Source organism: Drosophila mauritiana, chromosome 3L, assembly GCF_004382145.1.
Source record: "Drosophila mauritiana strain mau12 chromosome 3L, ASM438214v1, whole genome shotgun sequence".
Lineage (NCBI taxonomy): Eukaryota > Metazoa > Arthropoda > Insecta > Diptera > Drosophilidae > Drosophila > Drosophila mauritiana.
In genome coordinates, this window is record NC_046669.1 from 7,843,900 (window position 1) to 7,867,488 (window position 23,589).

Consider the following 23,589-nt stretch of genomic DNA (forward strand, 5'->3'; position numbering starts at 1 on the left):
AGTCGACAGGCGACGGGCGCCACATGGATATGGGTGAATCGCGTGTTTTTGGCCGCTCCCAGCTGTGAAAAATGGGTCGCGCGTGACAGGCAGCTAAGTGTGGGTGTCGCACGGTGGAGACGGGGATCAGGTCCACGCGGAGCCGGCCAAATCCGGCTAAAATCAATAATAAACACGCAAATACTTAAGCTCCTGCTCGGACTGAATCAGCGAATCTTTAAGTTATTTCGCCAAAAATCGTAACAGACAGCCACACTTAAAAGAATTACCAGTATGCACAAAGTATTAAAAAATTGAATGATAGCCGTGACAGTTTTTGTCTCGCAAAATGATTTTTTAAACTCATCAACGAAATATTTAAAACATATTTATCATATCAATCTGTAAATACCATTTGAACCCTTTAAAACCGATAAGATAGAAAGTTAAACTTTTGGTAACGAATTATTTGCTGTGTAAAAATTGGCAAGAAATCCGCATTGGAGCCTAGTTTGGTGTTGTCTTTTTGTGTGTGGGCTGGAAATGCGTCAATGTTTGAATTAAAATCTGATCAAAGTAAAGAAGCTGCCAGAAAAACAGCAGTGATAAGTCAACAAGTCGTGTAAATATCATCAGAGGCATGCCCAGCTGTAGCCGCCAAAGAGAAATGTTTTTGAATGCATACAGCATTCGATTTGCTGATATGTCCTCTGCATACAAATTATCCAAACGCTGTGCCAAATGTGATTAATGATTGATCAAATGAATTGAATGAAATTTGCCTTGATTTAGCGCTCGTAAATTAAACCAACGACATTGGATTTCCCCGTCAGCCACAAAGAAATGCATATTTCATCTATTAGTTTCGTTTAATGTGGGTAATAATGCACTTTTAAGCAGTTACATGTCGTTTGTTACATTGATTCATTGATTGTGAAAAGCTATGTCTATATACACACACATTTTCAATTAAGGTTTTTCTTCTCCCTTGTTTTCCTTAATAAATAATAAATATTGTTATACAAAAACTAAAAACAGGTCAACTAGACATAATTAATAAATATTTCAGATGAAAGCCTTAGCTAAACACTGTAAATACCAAATTATACCATTAGCTTTAATGAAATGTACATATATATATAAGGGATAAAGCACAAATAAATTAATTAATTAAAAAAATATACACACATAAAAATTATCGCAGTAGAAATAAACATTAAAAATAATATTTGTTGCACAGCAGCAGCTTAAAATAATATAAACAATGGCTCTTAACTTAAAATAATTGCACGTAAAGGAACTTATAGACAACTTGACTTCAGACGAGTTTTGCGGAAAGTACAAAAGATCCGAGTACATTGTAGAAATACAAATAGATATCACACACACGGTATAGTAGATCGACTAACACACACATATTTGATCTCCTTATCCTGATGCATATACTTTTATGCCTTGATCTTGCGGCCCAGCTTTTGTGTTCCGTATTTATGACCATCGCGGCCGGAAGATCCGCTCCCTCCACTACTTCCATGTCCATGACTGTGAGAATTGTGCGACTTGTGCTTGCCCAGACCATTGGACTTGGTGCGGGTCTCAAAGAGGACATCGGAATCCGTCTCCGATTCCGTCAGCGATGTGTTTCGAGAATCTGCAGGTGAAAATATAGATAAATAAGTCCTTCGCTACGAGGAGAAGATGAAATTGGTACTTACAATTGGCTGCTTCTTCATCCTTATTACCAATCAATGAATACTTTTGAACTTTCTGACGAAGACGGGGCTTTTTCGATTGCCTGCAGGCACAGGCTATGCCCCAAAATACTCCAGACAGCAAGAGGCAGCCCACAATCACACCAACAAACACATATAATATGGACCAGTCTGAAAAATGTACAAGGAAATTAGCCACCTAATGCTGTGAATAACATTATTAAACTTACCGCAGTTGGCCTCCTGGCTATTAAAGAAGAAGCCAGCCGACGGCATCCAGAACGCCTCGCATATGCAAGCTCTTGTAATGGGATTACACGAGCCGTGACCGGAGCAATCATTCTGGCAAACGGAGGTGCGAATATCCACGGCAAATGCGCCCAGTATAGATGCATCCTTCTGCAGTTGGGTTCTCAACTGCCGCTCCACTTGCAAACCATCCAATACCTTACCCTGTCCATCGTTCACATAGAAGACCAGGACAGTGGCGTCCGTATGCAAGTCATATTTTAGTTCCCTGACCTGAATCTTATTCTCATCTCCCAGCAACAACTGCAGTTTTTGCACCACCGAATCCAGTTCAGATTGTACGAGCACAGAGATGCCCATAGGCAGGGTCATTTGAACCAAGTTCAACAGCTTGGGATCACTGCGGACATTCACGCTGACAGTATCTGAACTGGTCAAACCCTGATCGTCGCTCACAGTCAGTGTGAATACATAGCGGCCTTGTACTAAATTGGTCAACTGGAAAATTGTATAAATAATATAAGTCGCAGTGGGATTAGAGTTAAATCTTTACTCACAATCATTACGGGCTCCTTGTCGGTATCTGCCACAATGACGCCCGCTGCCAGACTGTGCTCGTCGCGTGTCCAAAGATACTTGACCACTGCCAGATCATCCCAGGATTTAGAGCCATTGAAATAGATGGCGGTGGCCGGCAGGGTGACGGTGTGATCTCCACCGGCGTTGGCTATTGGAGCTGCGTTTCGTTCTAGTGACGATATGTAATGTAATTAGCACCTATGAACTACTAAAGATTATGGATATGATTACCTTGAACAATCTTCACCCACGTGGTGTCCGTAGCGGTGTTATTATTTTCATCAGATACGGTTAACTCGAACTCATAGAGTCCCAGAGTGAGGGAGGTGGCATTGGCAATCTGCAGGGTTAAATGGGATTGCATGAGGTCCAACATAACGATATATATATGTACTTACTGATGAGTTGGACTTCAAAATGACTGCATTATTGGGTCCGCTCAGCTGCTTCCATAAATAACTTTTGATGCCAATATCGTCCTTGGAATCGGAGCCATTCAAAACCACCCAATTAATGGGCAAGCTAGTAGTCTGTAAAATAGATGATATTAACACGAATGAATGATAATCTTTTAACTAAAACCTACCGTATTGGTTCCTGCCTCAGCAACTGGTGGAGAATTCGTGGGAGGCTTCACAAACACATGGACCTTAGCTGTACTCGATTGCCCACTGCCATCGGTTACTTTTAGAACAAAAGTGTACATGCCCTCCTCCAAATTGGACAGCTGAACATAGGGTGTTCTTGTTCTCTGCATATCCACAGCCTTGGCCTCGTCGCTAGCATCCTTGGTCCACTCCCAAGCAACGATCTCGTGATCATCCGAACTGGCAGTGCCATTCAGAGTGACATTATTGTTGGGCAAATACAAGATCACGGCATCGCCGGCATTTGCCACCGGAGCATAATCCGTCTCCTTAAGAACTGCTATCGTGGCAGTGGTTGAATTGGTCACGTTATTTGAATCGGTTACGGTTAGCTTGAATGTGTAGTTTCCCGGCGAAGTCAGATCCAACTGGAGTGTGTTAACCTCTGGCAAAACTGGTTGGTAACCAATCGGTCCCGAGATCACCTCCCAGTGCCAATTGGTGATCTTATCATCATCCGTGCTGGTGCTGCCATCGAGTATGGCATTGGTGGTGGGCTGACGGATGATTTGCTCCCTCGGCGAAATGATGACTTGTGGTGGCTGATTGATTCGATTCTCGGGAAGCACTGTAACATTGGCAGTTGCCTCGCCAAAGGTTCCATTGTCTCCAGTTACAGTGACTTTAAAAGTATACAGTCCCTCCGAGAGATTCGATAGCTTAACCTTCGATTTGCTCTGATCCGAAATAGTGCCATTCATAGGACCCTTGGGTTGTGAAATAAGTGTCCAAAGATATTTGTACTTGGTATCGCTGGTTTGCTCATCGGGAACCGTAAACGCCGCTAGGGTCACCTCCTGCTCCGGCAGACGAACTTCCTTGGACATTACAGAGACTACGATATCCTTGTTCTGCTCAGCCTTCAAAGGCGGCGCTGATACCTCCGGTGAGTTCTCACTAGCAGCCGCTTCTTGCTGTCCCGCCTCATTGCTGGTGAGATATGAGCTATATGGAACCGCTGCCATTACGCACTTCCTCTGTTTATTCCACACAAAGCCTTCTGGACAAGTGCAGACTCCTCGCACGGCATTTGGCTGTAGTGGTACACATTGTTGCGGTGGTGGACAAGGCGTCTCCATGTCGCAGGTGGTAAACTTGGCATTCGAATCGTAGTAGCCGAGCTCTTCGTTGGCCAGAACATCGTTTTCGTCGGGTTGGAAGATCATTTGATTCATTCGCTTGTCGGCCAATGGGAAATCTTCGTCCTCATAAACGGGGGTTTCCTACACGTAAATGTTATAAGATCTGTTATAAAAATCTGGAATATAGAGAGAAACCAATATCCTTTTACCTGATTGCGAGCCAGGTAGCTCAACCTTCTGGGCTGCTTCCAGAAATTAAGTGCCGCTTCATCGTATGGCAGGATCTCAGCATTCTGTTTGGCTGCCTCCGCCTTGAGGAGCTGTGGCCAGGTGGCGTCGCCCAGTGGATTGACCAGTACCATCTGAACCTTTTCGTTGGGCATCCGAACCCTGAGCTTGGGCAAGCAGGCCTCGTTGCTCTGGCATCGGATATGGTAGCATTTGGCCTTAAAGACGAGAACCACATTGCAGGCACTGCTGCCATTCCGGGGCTTTTCGCAGCAAGCCTGTAGGCAGTTCCAGAGATAGGCCTCCTCCTCCAGGGGCTCCACCGCATCCGGCGGCGGCTTGTACTCCTCGAACACACCCGCTTGCTGCTCATCCCGCGGCGTGGCGTTTTCGAACACGTGCCTCAGCATCTTGTGGCACACCAAATTGGGCGATATAGCAGCACCAACTGAATTATCGGGGCTGGTCTCCTTGTGTTTCTTACTTCCACCCAATAGAGCGTTTTGCGTTGTGACGTCGGCATATGCTGACGCCATCGCGGTGGCCAGCAAAAGCAGGTTGCAAATCCGTTTGCCCACTTGAACCATCGTTACCGTGGGTTCCGCCGCAAGTAGCCGACTATTTGCTGGTGTTTCGGAGTTTAAATCGCCAGCAAAACACTGGCTCTGCGATTTTTTCTTTCAGCCAGCGCACAACAAAAAAAATAAGCAATTACTCCAGCTGATAGCTGATTTATTATGCCAGCCCTGCGCAGTAAGCAGTGTTGTAAGTGGCACGGCATATCGAGTTCCAAAGAGAGTGGAATGAGTGTTGGGAGGTTTCTAGCGGAATAGAGCGTTAGATACGCAAGTTACCGCTGAGCAGCAAACAACGAAAAAGCTTGGAGGTAAGCTTTCTCTCTGGATTGCTTGGTAACGGTTTACGCGTTTGAAAGAATTGCGCAATTATCGATTGAAATTATAATTTATGCAAATATAGTAGCTCTTTAAAAATTAATTTATAATAAATTTCATAAAGCATGTCAAATAAAGCGATATGAATCATCCAATATGCCCATTATTGCTTTCGGATGATATTATTATAACCGCTGCTGTATTTACTAAAAATGGTCTCGTGCTTCCCACACGCAAAATACACTACAAAACACACCCATCGTATGATTTAAATGGTAATAAACACAACCCACGCGCCAATCGAATTTCACAAATCGCATTGCAGAAAAATTAATTACGTTTCAAGCAAACGCAGATAAATCACCGTATTGTATTTATGCAAATTTGTAATTGCAAAACAGGGAATATAAATCAACCTGAATCCACCGAAACAACCAGAACTTATGCTGCGCCTTGTCGGTTTGTGCCGTTTGTTGTTGGTCCCCTGGAAATCCGTTTAAAGTCCATTTATCTAACCGCTAAAATTCACGGCCTTGTTCAGGTTTTTCATGGTCAGCCCTAGTTTTATCTAAAGCTGCAGCATTAAGTAACCAAAAAATATTGATTGTAGGCACACCTGGTTGTGAAGATCCGTGAATTTGTAATTCTAAGTGTATTTATGGTAATCTACTTAACCGAAAAAAGAAATTCTTCCAAGTAAATACTTAATTAAAAGTCATGGATGCATGCAATTTGAAGAATTCCCATTTAAACAGCCAATCAATAAATACAACACATAAATCTCATTGAATGGAACGTGGTAACCATGTAAAGTGTTTTAATGGCACATAAATTTTATGAATATTTTATTACTTCATGGGGAATCCACAATTTCTGTATGCTGGCTGCTTATCAGCAAGACGTTTGACTTGAAGCTGTGCGATTTGTCGGCAATGCAGTTGTATTATAGCTTTTACCATACAAGAAACATGTTTTGCCACTATTTAATTTAATTTATTTTTTTTGTTAACTCCACAGATGACAGACTTCTCGGATAGCTCGCCAAGTGGGGTGCTGAGTCCACCCACCTCGCTGATCGAGAATTTCCACAAGAAGAACAGCTCACCGCAGCCACTTGGCAGTAGCAGCGCCATAAGCACCCTAACTCCAACGACCTTGAATGGATCCGTGGTGGGCGGTGGAGTGGGTGGTGCTGGACACCACAGCATCGCGAATGGCAGGCAAATCAACACCAGCTCTAGTTCATGCAGTAGTCTTAAGGAAACCTCACACCAGTCCACATCCACATCACAACAGGTAGGTTTCGATAATTGTTCAATAATTGTTGAACGAGAAATGCGAGGATCACTTTTGCAGTAATATATTTAAGTGATAAGCCACTTCTTTCCTAGTTTTTACCTTCTGATAGCATTATTTAGGTTTACCTTTACCAAGAACACCGATTAGACAAAATAGAATCTGACGCAGCCGTGGTCATCAGCTCAGATATCTGAAGTGAACCGTTTGGAATCTAGGAGAGCTCGCATAATGCCGCTATTTTTAACGCATTACTTAAGGAACCACCCCCTAATCTCCAGTACCTTTCGGTGGTGCGGTTCCATCGATAAGTCTAGAGGTTAACACTTGATAACCGAACCTCAGTTCTATGATGAACTCAACGCCCTTCCATTGGAAACCATTCGGCATGATAAGATTACCCTTTAGTATTTCATAGCCCCGCTGGCGACGTTCTGGCTGCTGGGCAAACCAAATCGGTTTTATTAATCACGTATTTATTATTTGCCCGGCTTGATTGAGTTGTAGCTACATAAATAAGCATTCAAACAATTATTGAACAATTTAGTTGAGGGGGGAGTTGAGGCAAAAGGCAGAGCGAAACGTGCCGCAAATATTTTTTAAACGTTTTAATGACCTGTTAACAAGTTGTTTATGCTTCGGTTTTACGATTCTAATAGATTAGATACGAGAATTGGGTTTTCACTAGAATTTGCATAGCCAGCACACGTTTTTATCTTTGCATTTTTCCCGCTTTCATTTTGATAAGAATGCTGGCAATCTAATAGTCGTCAGTTTTTATCCGCTAAAAATAGATACTGACCCATTTGCAATTTGTCATTTGGACTGTCCATCAACATTTTACATTTTTGATATCACGCACTATCTGATCTGTTTGTTATCACACTAGACATAAAAATAGTTTTGACCTGATGGAAATCGATTTTGGTAGAAAAGTTTCTATGCTCCTGACCATTCATACCCCTAAAAATAGCCCCTGACCTGGTCGAGCTTTATTCCCGCTTTATTTAATTTACTAAATTAGAACTTGACAGTTTATAAATGAGGTAGACAGAGAAATAATTCGCTTTTGTAATAACTTTATGACACATTTTGCGCGCTAGTTAAGCGCTGCAATGACTGTCGCAAATGTTTGAACATCCCTTACACAAGCAAATGAGATAGATTGCTACTGTCGGGGTTTTTGGAATTGGACATACTCTTAATGCATCTTTTGTTGTTTGAAATTATTAGTATTAAATATTTAAAATTGATATATCTTGTAAAAGGAAGGAAGAATATGAAATGCCTACTTTTATACTATATTTCCTATTAAATTAATTATTCACATAAGGCTAGCCTGTCTTTAATGAGCTGCAAATATACTATTTCTATTAAATTCTTGCAATTATTAATTTTGAAATTAAAAGAAAACCCCAAAATGAGCGTACCCCACTCAGTCTAGGGTATCCAAACAAAAACAAATTCTCCGCAGTCTTCTTCTTGGGGTCTCTTATTGACTCGCTTGAAATGGAGGCTGAGTCACTTGCCGGCAGCCGGCACACTTCGTCGCCATCGAATTCTACGTCAGCAGAGCAGAGTGCCTCCAATTCCGGCTGGTTCCATTGGCCCCCGTATTGCCCCGTTCCCCGGATCTTTATTTGTTATTCGTGAATCGTGCTGAATTCGCCGGCTCACTTGCTTATCTGTGCACATCCTGGTTGTGACTGAGATTGTGTGTTTGTGGTCCAAGTTCAACAAGCATCTTCATTGCGATGTGATTACTGTTAGTTTGCTGTGATCAAGAGGGGGCTCATATAATAATAATAATATAATCGCCAAATTCATTCATTCAATAGAAAAATACACAAATTCACACTACTTCGGCGAATTGGTTCTCTTCGAGTAGCATGACAATTTAAGTTTTCCCAGGAAATAAGCTTTATATTAGATGGTTAGCAAGCCAATTTTGCGATATGATTTGACTTTCGAAGAAATGGTTGAGGTAAACCAAATGAATAAGCTGCCATGACGCGGGATATGATTTGATAATGCTTTGTCTAAGATCTTTACCTAAACATTGGGTTGCGAAAAACAAATACCTGAAATGTGGGATCGAATCTTCTTAAATCCAAAATAACAAACAAACAATAAAACCAGTGCCATAATATTGTTTAAATACATTTAAAGCCCATTTATTTCTATTAGACAAGCCCAACGGTCTCAATAATAATTAGAATATTATAAAGGCTAAGCAAATTTGCTGAATAATTATGCATATATTAGCACTCAATTATTCAGATACTAAATAAAAGCAAAACAAAGCTCTTTAGCTCGCTCTCCCAATAAAACGTCGCGTGGTAATCAGAAAAGTAAACATCGCAAATTGAAATGAGTGGAAAGAGATACAATCCCAAAGTATCTCGAGTCAGAAAATCCGAAAGAACGAACTACAAATCGACCGCAAGCCGAGAACTCGTTAATTAGAGAAGCTCAAGCTTGAAAAGCTTAGACATCCGTACACAAACGCGGATCGAACCCGACTTGGCAGCCTGAATTATGGAAATGCAAATTATTCACGGCATAAATTAAAGATTAAGCGAAGGGAAACACGGCGAAAATAAACACACACGAACACAACAACAAAAAAAAGCTGGGGGAGAGCCGCCCAGACTTGTATTTACAATTTGATTTCCTAGAATTCCTCTGCCGCAAAAACTCATACGCTAAAAAGCTAAACCATGTGTTGCCATTTAGCTGCTCAGTTGTCTCTGTTCCTCACTCACTGTCTCTCTTCTTACACGGGACGCAAATTTGAGAAACTTTATATATAGTATTAAAAAAAATTGTTGCAAATTCACATAACTGCATCAGCGTTGTCTTAATCTATTACATTAAAATATATTTTTTTATAATTAAGGTGTTAGCATCAAGAATTTTCCATTGGTTGGTTTTATGGCTCATTTTTTAAAAGCTATATTTTTTCGAACGATTGATAAGTCATATGATCATTTTTATGGCTTAATGCTCAACTAATTTCAAATGTAAAAAGGACCTCCATTTTATATCTAAGTATTCCGACTACAAACTTGACTTTTTCGCTCAGTGCATTTCGGCGATCGCACTTTAAAACGACGCCGGCAGCGACGCGACCGCGCTGAAAAAGCTCTCGAGCTGCCAAGCTCCCACGCTGCCCGTGCCTGTGGAGCTAGAAATTTCGTGCTCGGCGCTCATTTTTATTTTAGTTAACGAAACGAACGAACCAGCACCGCGCTAAGAAATCCAAGAAATACTATAGCAAAAACACTCAGCCGAGGCGGAAATAATTTTGCTGTAGTTCTTTTTTGCTAGCGTGTGTGCCGTCGAAAAAAAAGAAATAATACAAATCAACTTTATAATAATTTTCTCCTATGCGAGTACCGAAACGAAATCAATGAGCAAAGAATCGTGGGTTTTTTGCCCATTAACGAACAATTAAACGAACTCTCTTTGTTATCAGTATTGCACAAATAAATAAAACCCAATCACACCACGAACAACGAAAGTAGTAAAGAGAATACCAACGAAAAGTGAAAAAGTCAGTGAGTGAAAAAAGTAAAAGTCCTGCAAGTTGAAAATTGTGGAGCGCAGAAAGTAAAGTCTATATGAAAATATACTTGTGTGTCTGTGTCTGATAAGCCTCTCATCCCAACCTGATTATTCAGTCATATAAACGCTCGCATACGTTTATATGTATATGTCCGAGTTAAGTGCTTTATCAAAACGGAGGCGTATACGTAATATGAAATTCAATTGAAATCGACGGAGTTTTCAAAGAAGTTGCCAACTCTGATCTGAAACCAGCGATCTACGAAGGTTAGTCCGACCGATTCTCGAACAAAACATCATTGTGATAATTTAGTAAATGACGCAGAAATCGGCGGAAAAAAGAAACACAAGTGATATCTAATCTTTTGATTTCGTGTCCAAGCAAAACTCCATCACCCTGCGCACTTGTAAGGGAAAAATATTTATTGATCAGGGGTACTTGAATGTGTTACCTTACCGATAAGTTTATGTCAGCCGGAAAGTAGTGAGCGACTGGGGTGCGAAATGTTTGCTGTTCGCTTTGGCCAACATGTCGTATGCTTAACGCCAATTCAAATCGCTCTCGATTTATGTGTGTGCACATGTTTTATTGCCCAACCAGAAGAACGCCTTATAAAACCGATCGCAGCCCACACACTTGTATATATCAACGTTCAAATGTTCAACTTGTTTGACTCTTGGGGCTTCTTCTTCGCTCAATTCTAAATGGCAGACGCCAGAAACCTGGCCAAAATTAGATTTGATTCATAATACGCGAACATTTGTCAAAACGTTTCGAGCTGCGGCTTTTCAGCAAACAAAACCATAAATAGAAAATCGCCTTCCTTGTGTTTTTCCTAGAAAGTTATGAGTGTCAAAGCTGAGAATAAAATCAATATATATTATAAGTATTAATACATACTATTAGGAAGTGATGGTTAGCTAATTAAATCTTGATGAGAGCATCGCCAGGTTTACTGACCTAGGGTCAATGGCTTTTCATAACCAATCTAAGAACTGATCAATGAAGTAACGCTTGCCGAACCTTTTTCAAGGCAAATCCCTATTCAAATAGATTTCTTTTCATGTGCCATAAAGCATTTGGTTAGTTATCACAATTGAGGAATTTAGATAGTGAGGCCCAACCATCTATTTTTTAGGGGTAAGCTCCATGCACATATTGTACGTCGATCCCAAAACAAATGGCCCATTTGATTTATAAAGACCAAGTTAAGCACCCGGGCCCATAAAATGCGAGTGCAGATAGCGACAGACGTTAAAGCATATTCACAAAAATACATACATATACAAATATCTATATAATATTTGCACAGAGCTGAGGGGAAATATGTCTCTGTACGCCACAAATTCCTCGCATTTTTCCGCCTATGAGTCTCAGCCAGAAAATAACTCAACTTTCTATAATTGTATTCGTCTGTTGTTTGCACTGCAGGTTGTCAACAGCAGCAGCAGCACAACGACGCGGGTGGAGAAGAAGTCTCAGCGCCTGCACCACCACATAACCTCCTCATCCTCCAGCTCTTCAACCACCCAGGCTCTGTCCACCTCATCAGAGATGAAGGCGGCGGAAATCAAGCGCGATCTCACAAACATCCAGAAGTCCATGTCGGAAATCAACGATCTGGCCAAGGAGCGGATCACCGGCGGACCTGGATCCATTAGCACCACCTCAGCCTCGGCGATCACAGCCCCCAGCACGATGTCCCAGACGACGACGACGAGCCGGCTGGCACCCAAACTCACATCCGCCCATCCGTCAATCGACGATCTCAGGGGTCTCAGTAGCCAGGACAAAATCACCCAGCTGCAAAAAAAGTAAGTGATCATTATGTGGGCCTAGGGGGAAGTCGGAATTTTCCACAATTAAATAGTAACTAGTCGCAAACTTCAGTTCTGCCTATCTATTAGATAGTCAATCATTAGTGATAGTGACGCATGTTGTGGAAATTCTTATGATGTTGTCAGTTGGTAACTGGAACTTATTTCATATGCTAACCAAGTGTATCTTATAACTTAAAAACTGGTTCTGATCTTTAGAATTACACCGAAAATGAATAGTTATGAATTTACTCGATCGCCGCATACTATTATTTGCAATACCTTAGATATTTTAATATTATATGACATTAAGACGTTAATTGGACATTCCCTGACCTCAGAAGCGTCTGTGTATTTGAGCTTCAGCTTGTTAACCCATTTCTCAAATATTTTCTATCGACAGACTTCGCGCCTCGTTCGAGAACCTGGTGGACGACGATGACAGCAATGTGATCGTGACCCTGCCGGATGACGACGACTGCCCGCATAACCACTTTGGCAGCGGCCTCAACCTCACCCATCCCACCGCCGCCCAGCTGAGTGCCAGTGGGCTGAGCGGGTCGAGTAAGACAATCGACACGATCAAGTTCCAGGAGAAGAGCATGAAGACCGAGTCCAAGACCAAGGTGGTCACCGATGGCTTCAGTTCCGAGCAGGCCACCAGCAATTCGGCGGAGATGAAACGTTTGCAGGCCGGAGATATAGACTATCAAGAAAGCAAGGGTGCGTCGGCGATGAGAAATCGATTGGAGGTGGATGGTGTCAAAACGGAGGAGAATGCAGCCGTCATCAAGGTGAGATTTTATAAAATATGTTCTAGACACTGGGGAAATCAGAGCTAATAACCTTTAGCATATCCAGGCATTGAACTCGCCGCCTAAAATGGTACCCAAGAACAAAAGCTTTCGTTAGGAGCTTTTTGGCACACCAAAACAGGGGAGTTATTCCCACCGAAGGGTGGTCAGCCCCTTTAAAAAGCTTTCGCTAACTGTTAGACCGTGACACTCCTTTCAGTTGGGAGTTCATCGCGTGCATGTTAAGGTCGCATAAGGGACACCAGCGCCCAGGCGTTAATATCCTAGTTCTGGGTGAAAACTGTCCCAAAGTGAAAGTCGTCAAGTCGAAAACCACTGCCGCTTACTCTACTCGCATAGCAAAGAAAATCGATTGTCTGGCGCCGAAAAGCGGGCAACATTCGACGCGAAAGTAATGTGAAATGCTCCTTAACAAGTGTCTGCTCCTCGGGAGCCCGAAATTGATCCGGAACTATTGCAAATCCAAACAGGACAAGCCCACCGGAATGTTCCGAAGAGTTCAGGTACAATAGGACCCAGAATGATATAATTGTGTTTGTAGTTTTTCGCCATTACACCTGTTACCCATGGTTACCTGGAATCGTCAGAGTTTGGGGAAAAACACAGTTCCAACAGTAGATTTTATCTAATCAGTATTTGGAGCGGCTGCATTACATCATTGTTGATTTGCATACGTATATGAGACTTAATTATTTTATGATTGGATAATGAAATTCCTATTGTAAATGTCAAGGATGGTCGATTGTTTTTGTGGATCAGGGAAAAAGTACATTCATTGGGGGAAAATTGCGCACTTGTCTACTTATAGGCTCAAAATGAGATGCAAATTCAAATAATTTAATTCATATCAATAACACTGGAGAAACTCCTTAAACCGCGTAAAACATTAAACAGCAATACTAGTCCATTGAAAAAATCAACTTAAGAAATTCATCACAAAACTCTCCATCAACACGTCGTCCATTGAAGACAGATCCCCTTATTGGATATATACCATCTCAATCCATAGAAAGATATATAAAATCTCACACGAGGGCATCAATTAGATGGGCTGCGTTTGCTTGGCCCTCCGCCAAAACATAAGGCAAACAGACAGACGGTCACGCTCCATGTGCCGCCAACAAGTGCCTGGGTTCAAACATTCATAAAAAATCCAATGAAAATACTCTGATACTGCTTTTATGGATTGGCGAATAATCCAAATAGTCTTTGGACATTTGCGTCAATTGCAAGAATCGCATGGAACGGCACGCACAAAATTATTTCCGAGTAGTAAATGGAGAATGGGAGAAGAATCGTATAGAAGTACTACAATCGTACTACATACACCCCCATCCTCAATCTTCTCCCTTATTTTTGATTTATTTCCCACGAGTTAACGCTCCGAATTTTCGTATGTTCTATGGCAAAAACAACACCGATGTGCTCTCTTTATTTTATTTTCGAAATTATTTTGAATAAAACGCCTCAGAGCTATTGGCGGACCTCAGTAGCAGACAGACGAGCGTCGTGAGCGTTTCAGCAAATCGAAATATATGTAGTTGAATTATACAATAGAACGGAACCGTATAATCATTTGCATATATAAGAAACTGATGTGTGACTGTGGCTAGATCGTACTAAATACAAATAGAGCGCAAGTGACAAAGACTTCCTAATTAAAGCACAAAATAAGCATACAGCGATTTTGTTTACCAATGGGCATATTGTCGCAGGTGGAACGCTCTACGAAAAATATAGAAACCGACCTTCGAATATTGAAATTGTTACAAACTGAATAGACTCAGTGGTGAAATTCAATTTAAAAAAAAAAACAAGTGGTTATACAAAAAAGTGTATTGAAATAAACTCATCTTAGGAAAACGGCACTTAAAGGTCACAAAGGATGTGTTATAACCGAACGAATGAAAATTTAACGAAATCAGTTTGAAAAGTGAAAAAAGTATCTATCAAAAACGGATAGTCGAAAACCTAGAGACAGATGGCCTACCGCTTTCGACGCTATGTGAGCTTTTACCAATGCCTTCGTTAAGTTTCCCCAATTCCATATGCAAAATTGGCTCAACAAGTGTTCGATTCGGTCATTTCATGCCCTGCAATGTGAATAGAATCATCGTTTTGTACAGTGAGGCTGTGTCAAGTGCCTTGTTAATTACCATCAAGCTGTAGAATTATTACAAGTTCCATTTGTCGGTCAGTGTCACACACAGATACAAAAAAAAACACAACAACACCCGAATACACTGAAACAAACAGAGAAACAACACCACACACAGAGAAAGTGACGGCGACGTCGACGTAGCCAATTTGTGCGCTATTTTTATGTGAATGAAAATAAATAAAATACCAAGTATATAGCAGGCAAAAAATACGCGGACGAAACAGCAGCATTCACATATATAAGTACACATACACATTATATGGTATACGGAACGAAATAATCAGCAACTACCGAGCCGACTTTGGCATTGAAATACCTGCCACCTCTTTGCGAGAGAAACAATGTCCAATCAGGCACCCTGGCCCGTTCGCAAGGGCATCTTCCGTTCGAGCGGTCAGTCGGATTTCACGCCCACCCGATCGCCCAGTCCCATTGTGGAGATGCCATTATCCCCGCCGCCGGTTGCCACGCCCTCGAATAGATTTGGAATCAATTCACCGCTCTCCCCACCGCCGCAGCCCATTCAGGTGGTGGCGGGTTCAACGACAGCCACTACCATGTCCACTGCGTCCGCTGCCAGAGTGTCTGGTGCAGCTGCCTCCACTTCATCCTCGTCCTCCTCTTCCTCGTCGTCGCAGTGCTCGTCGCAATCCTCGTCGAGTTCTAGTTCGCACACCAGAGTACGTAAAAGTTCTAACCCGCCCCCACAGCCAATTACCAGTTGTCCACTGTCGCCACCACCACCACCACAGCAACAACAACAACTACCACCACAACTGCCACCTCCAACGCCCATCAACAACACCAACCACTCAGCAATTACAACACCCAATCACAACAATAACCACAACTGCAATCAAATGAGAAATGTACGCGAAATTCCCATTGAGGTGGAGCAGAGCAAGGTATAACAGAGATGGGGGCGCGTTTTTAAAGCTTTAGTTTAGATTTAGGGATATATTGAGGCTATACGATGATTAGATTGAGTTTCAAGCGAGGTGTATAACAGTTTCAAAGCTGTTATACCGGCAGTTTTTAATGTCCCAATTCAATAGATTGTTTCCCCCAGACCCCTGATGAGTGTACATACCTGTTGTTATGGCATTATAAAATCGAATGATTTATATTTTATGCATCCTTACTAATTGCTTCATCTTTTTCCCACTCAACGCCTCACCACAATATCCAGGAAGCCCTCTCACTCCGCACCGGCGACATCACACAGCAGGCGAGCAACAATGTGGCGGCCTCCAGTATTACGGTGCAAAGTGAGAATTTCTCCGCGGACAAGAAGGCGATATCCCAGTCGCAGCAATCGCAGACGATGACCTCCAACGGGATCATCAGTCAGGAGAAACATGTATCCTCCGCCTCGCAGGCCAACTACTCGATGTCGCACAAGGGCGTTTCCAGCACCGGCAGTAGCATGATCACCAGCTCCTCGCAAATGTCCGCGATGAATGGCCAGATGCTGAAGCTCGCCGATCTCAAGCTGGATGACCTCAAGTCGCTGACAGCAGGCAGTGGGCAGCAGGAGATCGAGCAGACCATCAACAAGTATTCCAACATGCTGACCTCAATAGTGAGCTCCCTGCAAGAAGATGAGCGAGGTGGTAGTGCCATAACCGTCCACGATGTTGGGGGCAAGAAGTCCCAGTACCTGGAGAAGATCAACGAAGTCATTCGTCGAGCTTGGGCAGTGCCCACACATGGCCACGAGCTGGGCTACTCATTGTGCAATTCCCTGCGCCAAAGTGGCGGCCTCGATCTTCTCATGAAGAACTGCGTTAAGCCCGATCTCCAGTTTTCCTCCGCACAGCTTCTTGAGCAGTGCCTAACCACCGAGAACCGCAAACATGTGGTGGATAATGGCCTCGATAAGGTGGTCAATGTGGCCTGTGTCTGCACAAAGAATTCCAATATGGAGCACTCCCGCGTGGGCACTGGCATCTTGGAGCATCTGTTCAAACACTCCGAGGGCACCTGTTCGGATGTGATACGGCTGGGAGGTCTGGATGCCGTGCTCTTCGAGTGCCGCACCAGTGATTTGGAAACTCTGCGACACTGCGCTAGTGCACTGGCGAATTTATCTCTGTATGGTGGAGCCGAGAACCAGGAGGAGATGATCCTGCGCAAGGTGCCCATGTGGTTGTTCCCATTGGCCTTCCACAACGACGATAACATCAAGTACTATGCCTGCCTGGCCATTGCAGTGCTGGTAGCCAACAAGGAGATTGAAGCCGAGGTGCTGAAGTCTGGATGCTTGGATTTGGTGGAACCCTTTGTCACCTCCCACGACCCCTCGGCCTTTGCGAGATCCAATCTGGCACATGCCCACGGGCAAAGCAAACATTGGCTTAAGAGATTGGTTCCGGTTTTGAGTTCCAATCGCGAAGAGGCCCGCAATCTGGCTGCCTTCCATTTTTGCATGGAGGCGGGCATCAAGAGGGAGCAGGGTAACACCGACATCTTCCGGGAGATCAACGCTATTGAAGCTTTGAAAAATGTGGCCAGCTGTCCAAATGCCATTGCATCCAAGTTCGCCGCTCAGGCTCTGAGATTGATTGGAGAGACAGTGCCTCACAAGCTGTCCCAACAGGTTCCCTTGTGGTCCGTGGAGGATGTGCAGGAGTGGGTGAAGCAAATCGGTTTCAATGACTACATCGACAAGTTCAACGAGTCCCAGGTGGACGGAGATCTTCTACTGAAGCTCAATCAGGATAACCTTCGCGCTGATATTGGAATCGGTAATGGAATACTGCTAAAGCGTTTTGAACGCGAGCTGCAAAATCTCAAGCGGATGGCTGACTACTCGTCCAAGGACACGGCCAAAATGCACCAATTTCTCTCGGAGATCGGTACTGATTACTGCACCTACACGTATGCCATGCTGAATGCTGGAATCGACAAGTGTGCACTGCCGCATGTCAATGAGGATATGCTGATGACGGAGTGTGGCATCCACAACTCAATCCATCGTCTGAGAATTCTCAATGCGGTCAAAAACTTGGAGAATTCGCTGCCCAGCTCGTCGGAGGAGAACATGGCCAAGACGTTAGATGTTTTCGTTAGTTATAGGCGATCAAACGGCTCCCAACTAGCCAGTCTTCTCAAGGTGCGTATACTTAATGTGCTTGAAAAGGGAATTACCACTTACAAGATCCCATTCGTTACAGGTGCACCTGCAGCTGCGTGGTTTCTCCGTTTTCATCGACGTGGAGCGCCTGGAGGCGGGCAAATTTGACAACGGCCTATTGAACAGTATTCGACAGGCAAAGAACTTTGTCTTAGTATTAACGCCCGATGCCCTGCACCGCTGCATTAACGACGAGGACTGCAAGGACTGGGTGCATCGCGTGAGTACCGCATTCGCGGATCGACCTTTAACCAATAGGTACTCATAAGGGAATACTCGTTTCGCAGGAAATCGTGGCTGCCCTGAACTCGAACTGCAACATTATACCCATCATAGACCAGCAATTCGATTGGCCCGAAGTGGAGCGACTTCCCGAGGACATGCGCAGTGTGGCCCATTTTAACGGTGTTAATTGGATCCACGACTACCAGGACGCATGCATCGATAAGCTCGAAAGGTATATTAAGCGACGCATTTAGATCTGGATTAGCCTGGGACTAGGACGATGGATAACTCCATTACCGATTACCTTAAGCCTGAATAACCCAGAATACTTCACAACTAAACACTTAAACGATTCCCATTCTTCTGATGCGGCAGATTTTTGCGCGGCGAAAAGAATATCGATCGCATTGCGGCGATGGTGCCCGGCACCCCCGGTTCGGTCTCATACCAAAGAATGCACAGCAACGACTCCGACTACCAGAGCGGAGGAGCAGGCGCCGGATCAGGAGCAGGAACTGGAGGAGGAGGTGGTGGCGGCGTTACGGGCAGTGTGGTGGATGGCCTGATGGTGGCGGCCAATGGCAGCGGACAAGGTGGGCCAACGAGTACTACATCTACTACTTCTTCTACTCCCAACTCAAATTCAAGCTCAAGCTCTAACCAGAGTCCCCCTGCGGCTCCAGCGTAGAGTGAGCCAAGTTATGCTAACGATTTACAGAGCTAGCCAACTCGAATATGTTCTAGGCTTAAGCAGAGAACCTCAAGTCACACTCTCTAGTACAACTCTCTCTCACTTTCTACCCCCACCCATACACCCACTACTTTCTCACTCAACTCAAGCAACCCATTACAACTACACTACCCATTACTCTTTACTCTTACCAATTAATAATTGATTTAATTCTGATTGCCACACACTCGAAATCGCTTGAAACGCCGTCTCATGCGCAGCTAATCACCAGGCAAATAGGTACCGCCAATCTCCCTCACCGGCCCGCCAAAGGGGCAGCACCTCGCAGTTGAGTGGTTATTCTCGGGCGCCCTCGAAACGCTCCCAGATCCTCACCCCGTATCGCACCCAACAGGCAGCCCTGCTCCACAAAACCGGAGCGGGTTCCGCGTCCATGCAGAATATGATGCCGTTGGCGTATCTGCCTCCGCGGAGAAGTTCCGCCGCGGGATTAGGTCATGGATCTGGTTCCGGCATGGGCAGTGGCTATCGATCGCACAGTGTGGATGGCCTTCTAGATCAGGCGGGCTCAACTCCAGAGCAAAGAATAGCAGCAGCTGCGGCCAAGGTGACAGCGGGAAGTACAGCTCTAACGAACGCCAGTTCCACAAGTACTCTGCAGCCCGAAGAAGAGGTGACGGATGCCGCCCTCAATGACTCGGTGACCCGGCGTGATAAGCATACTTTATCTCCACCGGGAAATGTACAGCAGCACAGAAAGTCCCGAAGTCTAGACCATATTCTCAGCAAACAGACTTTAGCAGAGCTGCTTCCACCGAGTAGCGAACTCGCAGATGGAACGCAGAGTATGCAAAACCTGGCCATTCCAATGACCCCGCAGCCCCAGCGAAGGGACACCAGCTCCTCCTCGAAATCCCCCACACCCGAAAGACCTCCACAACCAGCGATGGAAAGGGTAAGGGAACGCCAGAGTCCCGAGGGTGTGAGTGCGACGGAAAGCGAGCGGGAGGATCAGCCAGAAGAATGTCTGCGACATGGCAACCAACAGAGGGCATCTGCCTCGGTTCATCGGGGAGCCAGTTTGACCAGCAACAAGACCTCCAACTCCTCACTGGGCTCCAACTTTAGTGCCGGAGGAAACAACAAAACGATATTTAATCGGACGATGAAGAAGGTCCGCTCGCTGATAAAAAAGTAAGCCATAACGAGGAGGCGGAGAGACGAGATGGACCGGGACTCGATGTCCCCACTCGTCGCTCGTCACTCGCTATCTGCTCCATATTACTATTATCCATCATTTCACGATCTGATTTCACCAATAAGTTGCTTCATCTAAATTTAACTGGTTTCGCTTTGGATAAAAGTATTCAGTTGTTTACTTCGAAAGAAATCAGATTGTGAAAAGGTGCTTCTAGTTACTCGCCACTCGCCCACTAAGTGCCTGTTAACCCGTTTCTCGCCACTCGCTGCATTTGTGCCATCTAAAAAGAATCTCATCCAATCACGCATTCATCCACCCCCTGGGGCCCTTACAACCTTTCTACCTCCACTCGTTGACTCTACTTCTCTTTCTCTGGTGTTGGTACTCGTTCGCTATTTTTACTCGCCACTCGTTGACTCGTTTCGCTAAGCATCCACTAAAACTCGCCTGCGTTGCCCAAAAAACAATATATACGAACGCCCCTCCCCCGCCAATTTCTATATCTTCAAACTCTATTTGCCTTGTGATTAGTTGTTGATTTTGATAATTATTTTTTTTATTGAAAAATAAGTAAGCGAATTTAAATTGCAAAAACTAATTTATAAAAAGAAAAATACAATTAACGACTGCATAAATACGAAACCTAATTTATAGAACACAAAACAGAAACCAACTAATTCTAAACACTACAAGAAACAAAAATACATTGGAAAACGAAAACACTCTATATTTAAAATGCTATTTATAAATAATATGTTTAAAATTTTGTACATTTCTCGCGAATGCAACATGTTCTTGTAACCGTCCGCAAAACGTAAACTAAAAATTGCAAAATTTGAAATTAACCCGTGTGGCTTAAAACGAAAATATTTACATAAGTGATATTTAAACTACGTATAATCGAAATTTACTTAATGCAAAATTTTTACAACAAAACATGCTGTACAAACCTAATTTTTAGCGCAGGAGTTTTTAAGGCATATTTTTATTGATTTTTGCAATATATATTTAATATTTAAATAGTGCCTAAAGTTAAATACGAAAGCCGAAAAAATCGAAATACATACATACAAAAAACGGAAATAAAATGTGACTTAATTCAAACGAAATGTGTATTATTGGCCCTATTTAGCCCTGTTCCCCTGCTTAATCAGTCCATACTATATCATCAATCGCATGTACCGATATTATACGTTTTGTTCAATGTTTGTATTGCGTTCTGCATTTGGATTTTGTGTTTGTACCTCTAATGGAATTCGAAATGTTTTATTTGTATATATCTTATCACTTTTATTTCTTCCCTCTTTCTTTCTCTATATCCGGACTTTTTTGTAGACCATAAAAGCGAAATTGGCTACCGCAATCCGTTGTAACTGTTGTTATCGTTGTGCCTGTTGTACTGCACCCGCCCACAAAAGCACCCACCCACCAATCGAATCGATTTCGATTTCGAAAAACCCATCATCGCACCCGTGAGATCAATATAGATGCCCACACTCAACATCCGCCGTCTCGACAACCAACATTCATTGTTATTTATTACCAAGCAAGCAACTAAAAAAAAAAGAAAGCAATCAAAGCAAATAGCGATACCAATAAACGTGTATATATAATTGCATAAATCGAAAGAGTCCTGTCAAACATTTTTTAATTTGTATCTTACCCATACCTCCTCCCACTCGAAACAGCAACGAAATGGAGGACGAGGAACTTTCGGGCATCATTCTGTCCAAGGCCACCTCCCCCAATGCCGGGCGCATGATATTTTGGTAAATGATGGACCACCCCCCACCTGACACACACTCAGCCACAAAAAACGTATCGAATTTTTGTAAATATTTAATAAAAAAAGAAATAAAACGAACGAACTGAAACTCAAAATCATGTTGTTATCTAAACATCTTGAACTAACAAATACACAGAAGTACAATTTGCAAAAAGTTCTAAAAAGTTTTTGAACAATATTTAAAGACAGGTTTGTATATAATTTATGGAATAAGCCAAAAATATAGCTTTTAAGACATTCCTTTAAGCAATATAAGCTAAAAGCTGCAATCTATAATAGTGGGACTGCCCATATGACTTTCAAAACCGACCAGTGTGTCCACACCAAAAAAGGTACATTTATGAGAAATCAAGAAATATGTGAACGAAATTCAGCCATGAAATGGAAAGTCAAGTAAGGTTCGCATTTCTTTTTCTGTCATTTTCACTACGGCATTGTCAAGGAACGTGTTCATTAGGTACCATATTTTTCATATATTGGTCATAATCGGTTCCAGTTCGTATCGCTTCCGATTTTTCGAGAAATAAAAGAATAAAAAATAAAAAATAAACATATTCCAATATGTCCGACAATACCGAGAGCAAACTTGCGCTAGACCCGAGCGAAGTGCTCGTCTTTGAGGGACCATTCAACCGCTCGGTGAGCAGGAAGCTGGTCATCAGGAACACCAGTCAGACCCAGCGAATGGCCTTCAAGATGAAGACCACCACTCCGAAACTTTTTTATGTGCGCCCCAACATCGGAGTCCTCGCGCCCGAGCAGAAGGTCAGCGTGGACATCTATATGCAGCCAATTATGCAGGAGCAGATACAGAAGCGTCATAAGTTCCTTCTCATGGCCGCCGAGGTGACTGGCGACATAACCGATATGCAGGAGTTCTGGAAGATGCAGAACCCGAATGAAACTTGGGACACGAAGATCAAATGTGAGCTGGTCCCTTCGAAGCAGGACGATTTCCGTCAGGCGGGAGGTTCAGCTGTATTGTCCACGGACAACAAGGACGGGGAGGTCCATTTTGATGCCCAGGAAGTCAGTGAGCCAATGGCAAAGTTGCTCAAGCAAGTCAGCATGCTGGAGGACGAGCATGTGGTCCTCACAGACCAGATCGAAAGCTTGCGTGACCAGGCGATTGGACGCACTTTCTTCTACATGGCCACCATAATAGTCATTATACTGGCCGCTGTCGCAGGCGCCTATTATGGCAAGACTCATTTGTAAATTCCTTATCATGGCAGCTTTAAGAACAGAAGGCAGTAAATTGCACCGAAATTGTACGAAAATTTTTTGTCAATAAAGGACTTTTTGGTTGTCAATTCTATACTCCTCGAAAATTTGTTTATGCTCGGATACGAATAAATCATGTAATATATACGTATTCTAAATAAATATTTATTTCCAATTTCGTTTCATTAAGAGAGAAAAAACTGTACTTATTTAAATTTCTGTGAATAACACGTCAAGTTTGATCCAACTTCTACTGTCAAGGCGTTTAAGCTAGTGTAAGTTGAAAATCGTGTAAAGCAC

At 43.3% G+C, this 23,589-nt stretch overlaps 3 protein-coding genes across 9 annotated transcripts in view; 2 read left to right on the forward strand and 1 right to left on the reverse strand.

Annotated features, from left to right (window-relative positions):
• Positions 1-22,160, forward strand: part of LOC117141304 (sterile alpha and TIR motif-containing protein 1) — a 37,845-nt gene extending 15,685 nt beyond the window's left edge. For 3 of the 7 annotated variants that reach the window (XM_033304684.1, XM_033304686.1, XM_033304687.1), the window contains 9 exons: positions 6,387-6,665; positions 11,665-12,047; positions 12,454-12,844; positions 16,216-18,141; positions 18,203-18,382; positions 18,450-18,619; positions 18,763-18,980; positions 19,339-20,272; positions 21,968-22,160. In XM_033304684.1, the coding sequence (XP_033160575.1) occupies positions 6,387-6,665; positions 11,665-12,047; positions 12,454-12,844; positions 16,216-18,141; positions 18,203-18,382; positions 18,450-18,619; positions 18,763-18,980; positions 19,339-20,272; positions 21,968-22,052 (4,566 nt within the window). In that variant the 3' untranslated portion in view covers positions 22,053-22,160. Of the gene's footprint in view, positions 1-6,386; positions 6,666-9,891; positions 10,500-11,664; positions 12,048-12,453; positions 12,845-15,352; positions 15,932-16,215; positions 18,142-18,202; positions 18,383-18,449; positions 18,620-18,762; positions 20,273-21,614; positions 21,908-21,967 lie in introns of those variants that run through there. The other 4 variants (XM_033304685.1, XM_033304688.1, XM_033304689.1 and 1 more) reach the window with 4 other exon arrangements.
• On the reverse strand, positions 841-5,213 carry LOC117141306 (dyslexia-associated protein KIAA0319). Its single transcript, XM_033304691.1, has 8 exons — positions 4,458-5,213; positions 3,106-4,389; positions 2,918-3,049; positions 2,751-2,859; positions 2,498-2,688; positions 1,922-2,438; positions 1,695-1,862; positions 841-1,630 (listed from the first exon to the last, which is right to left on the reverse strand). The coding sequence occupies exons 1-8, from the start codon at positions 5,061-5,063 to the stop codon at positions 1,428-1,430; spliced, it is 3,210 nt and encodes a 1,069-aa protein (XP_033160582.1). The 5' UTR covers positions 5,064-5,213; the 3' UTR covers positions 841-1,427.
• A 331-nt stretch (positions 22,161-22,491) lies between the features above and the next one.
• Positions 22,492-23,385, forward strand: LOC117140230 (vesicle-associated membrane protein-associated protein A). Its single transcript, XM_033303029.1, has one exon. It carries the CDS (start codon positions 22,627-22,629, stop codon positions 23,281-23,283), a length of 657 nt encoding a protein of 218 aa, XP_033158920.1. The 5' UTR covers positions 22,492-22,626; the 3' UTR covers positions 23,284-23,385.
• The last annotated feature ends 204 nt before the right edge of the window (positions 23,386-23,589 follow it).

Excerpts from the sequence above, each read along its gene's own strand:
- LOC117141306 (XM_033304691.1), bottom strand. The coding sequence starts at position 5,063 with ATGGTTCAAGTGGGCAAACGGATTTGCAACCTGCTTTTGCTGGCCACC. Across the intron at positions 2,439-2,497 it reads ACAAGGAGCCCGTAATGATT|TTGACCAATTTAGTACAAGG; the intron begins GTGAGTAAAGAT and ends ACAATTTTCCAG. Across the intron at positions 1,631-1,694 it reads GGATGAAGAAGCAGCCAATT|ATTCTCGAAACACATCGCTG; the intron begins GTAAGTACCAAT and ends TTTCACCTGCAG.
- LOC117140230 (XM_033303029.1), top strand. The coding sequence starts at position 22,627 with ATGTCCGACAATACCGAGAGCAAACTTGCGCTAGACCCGAGCGAAGTG.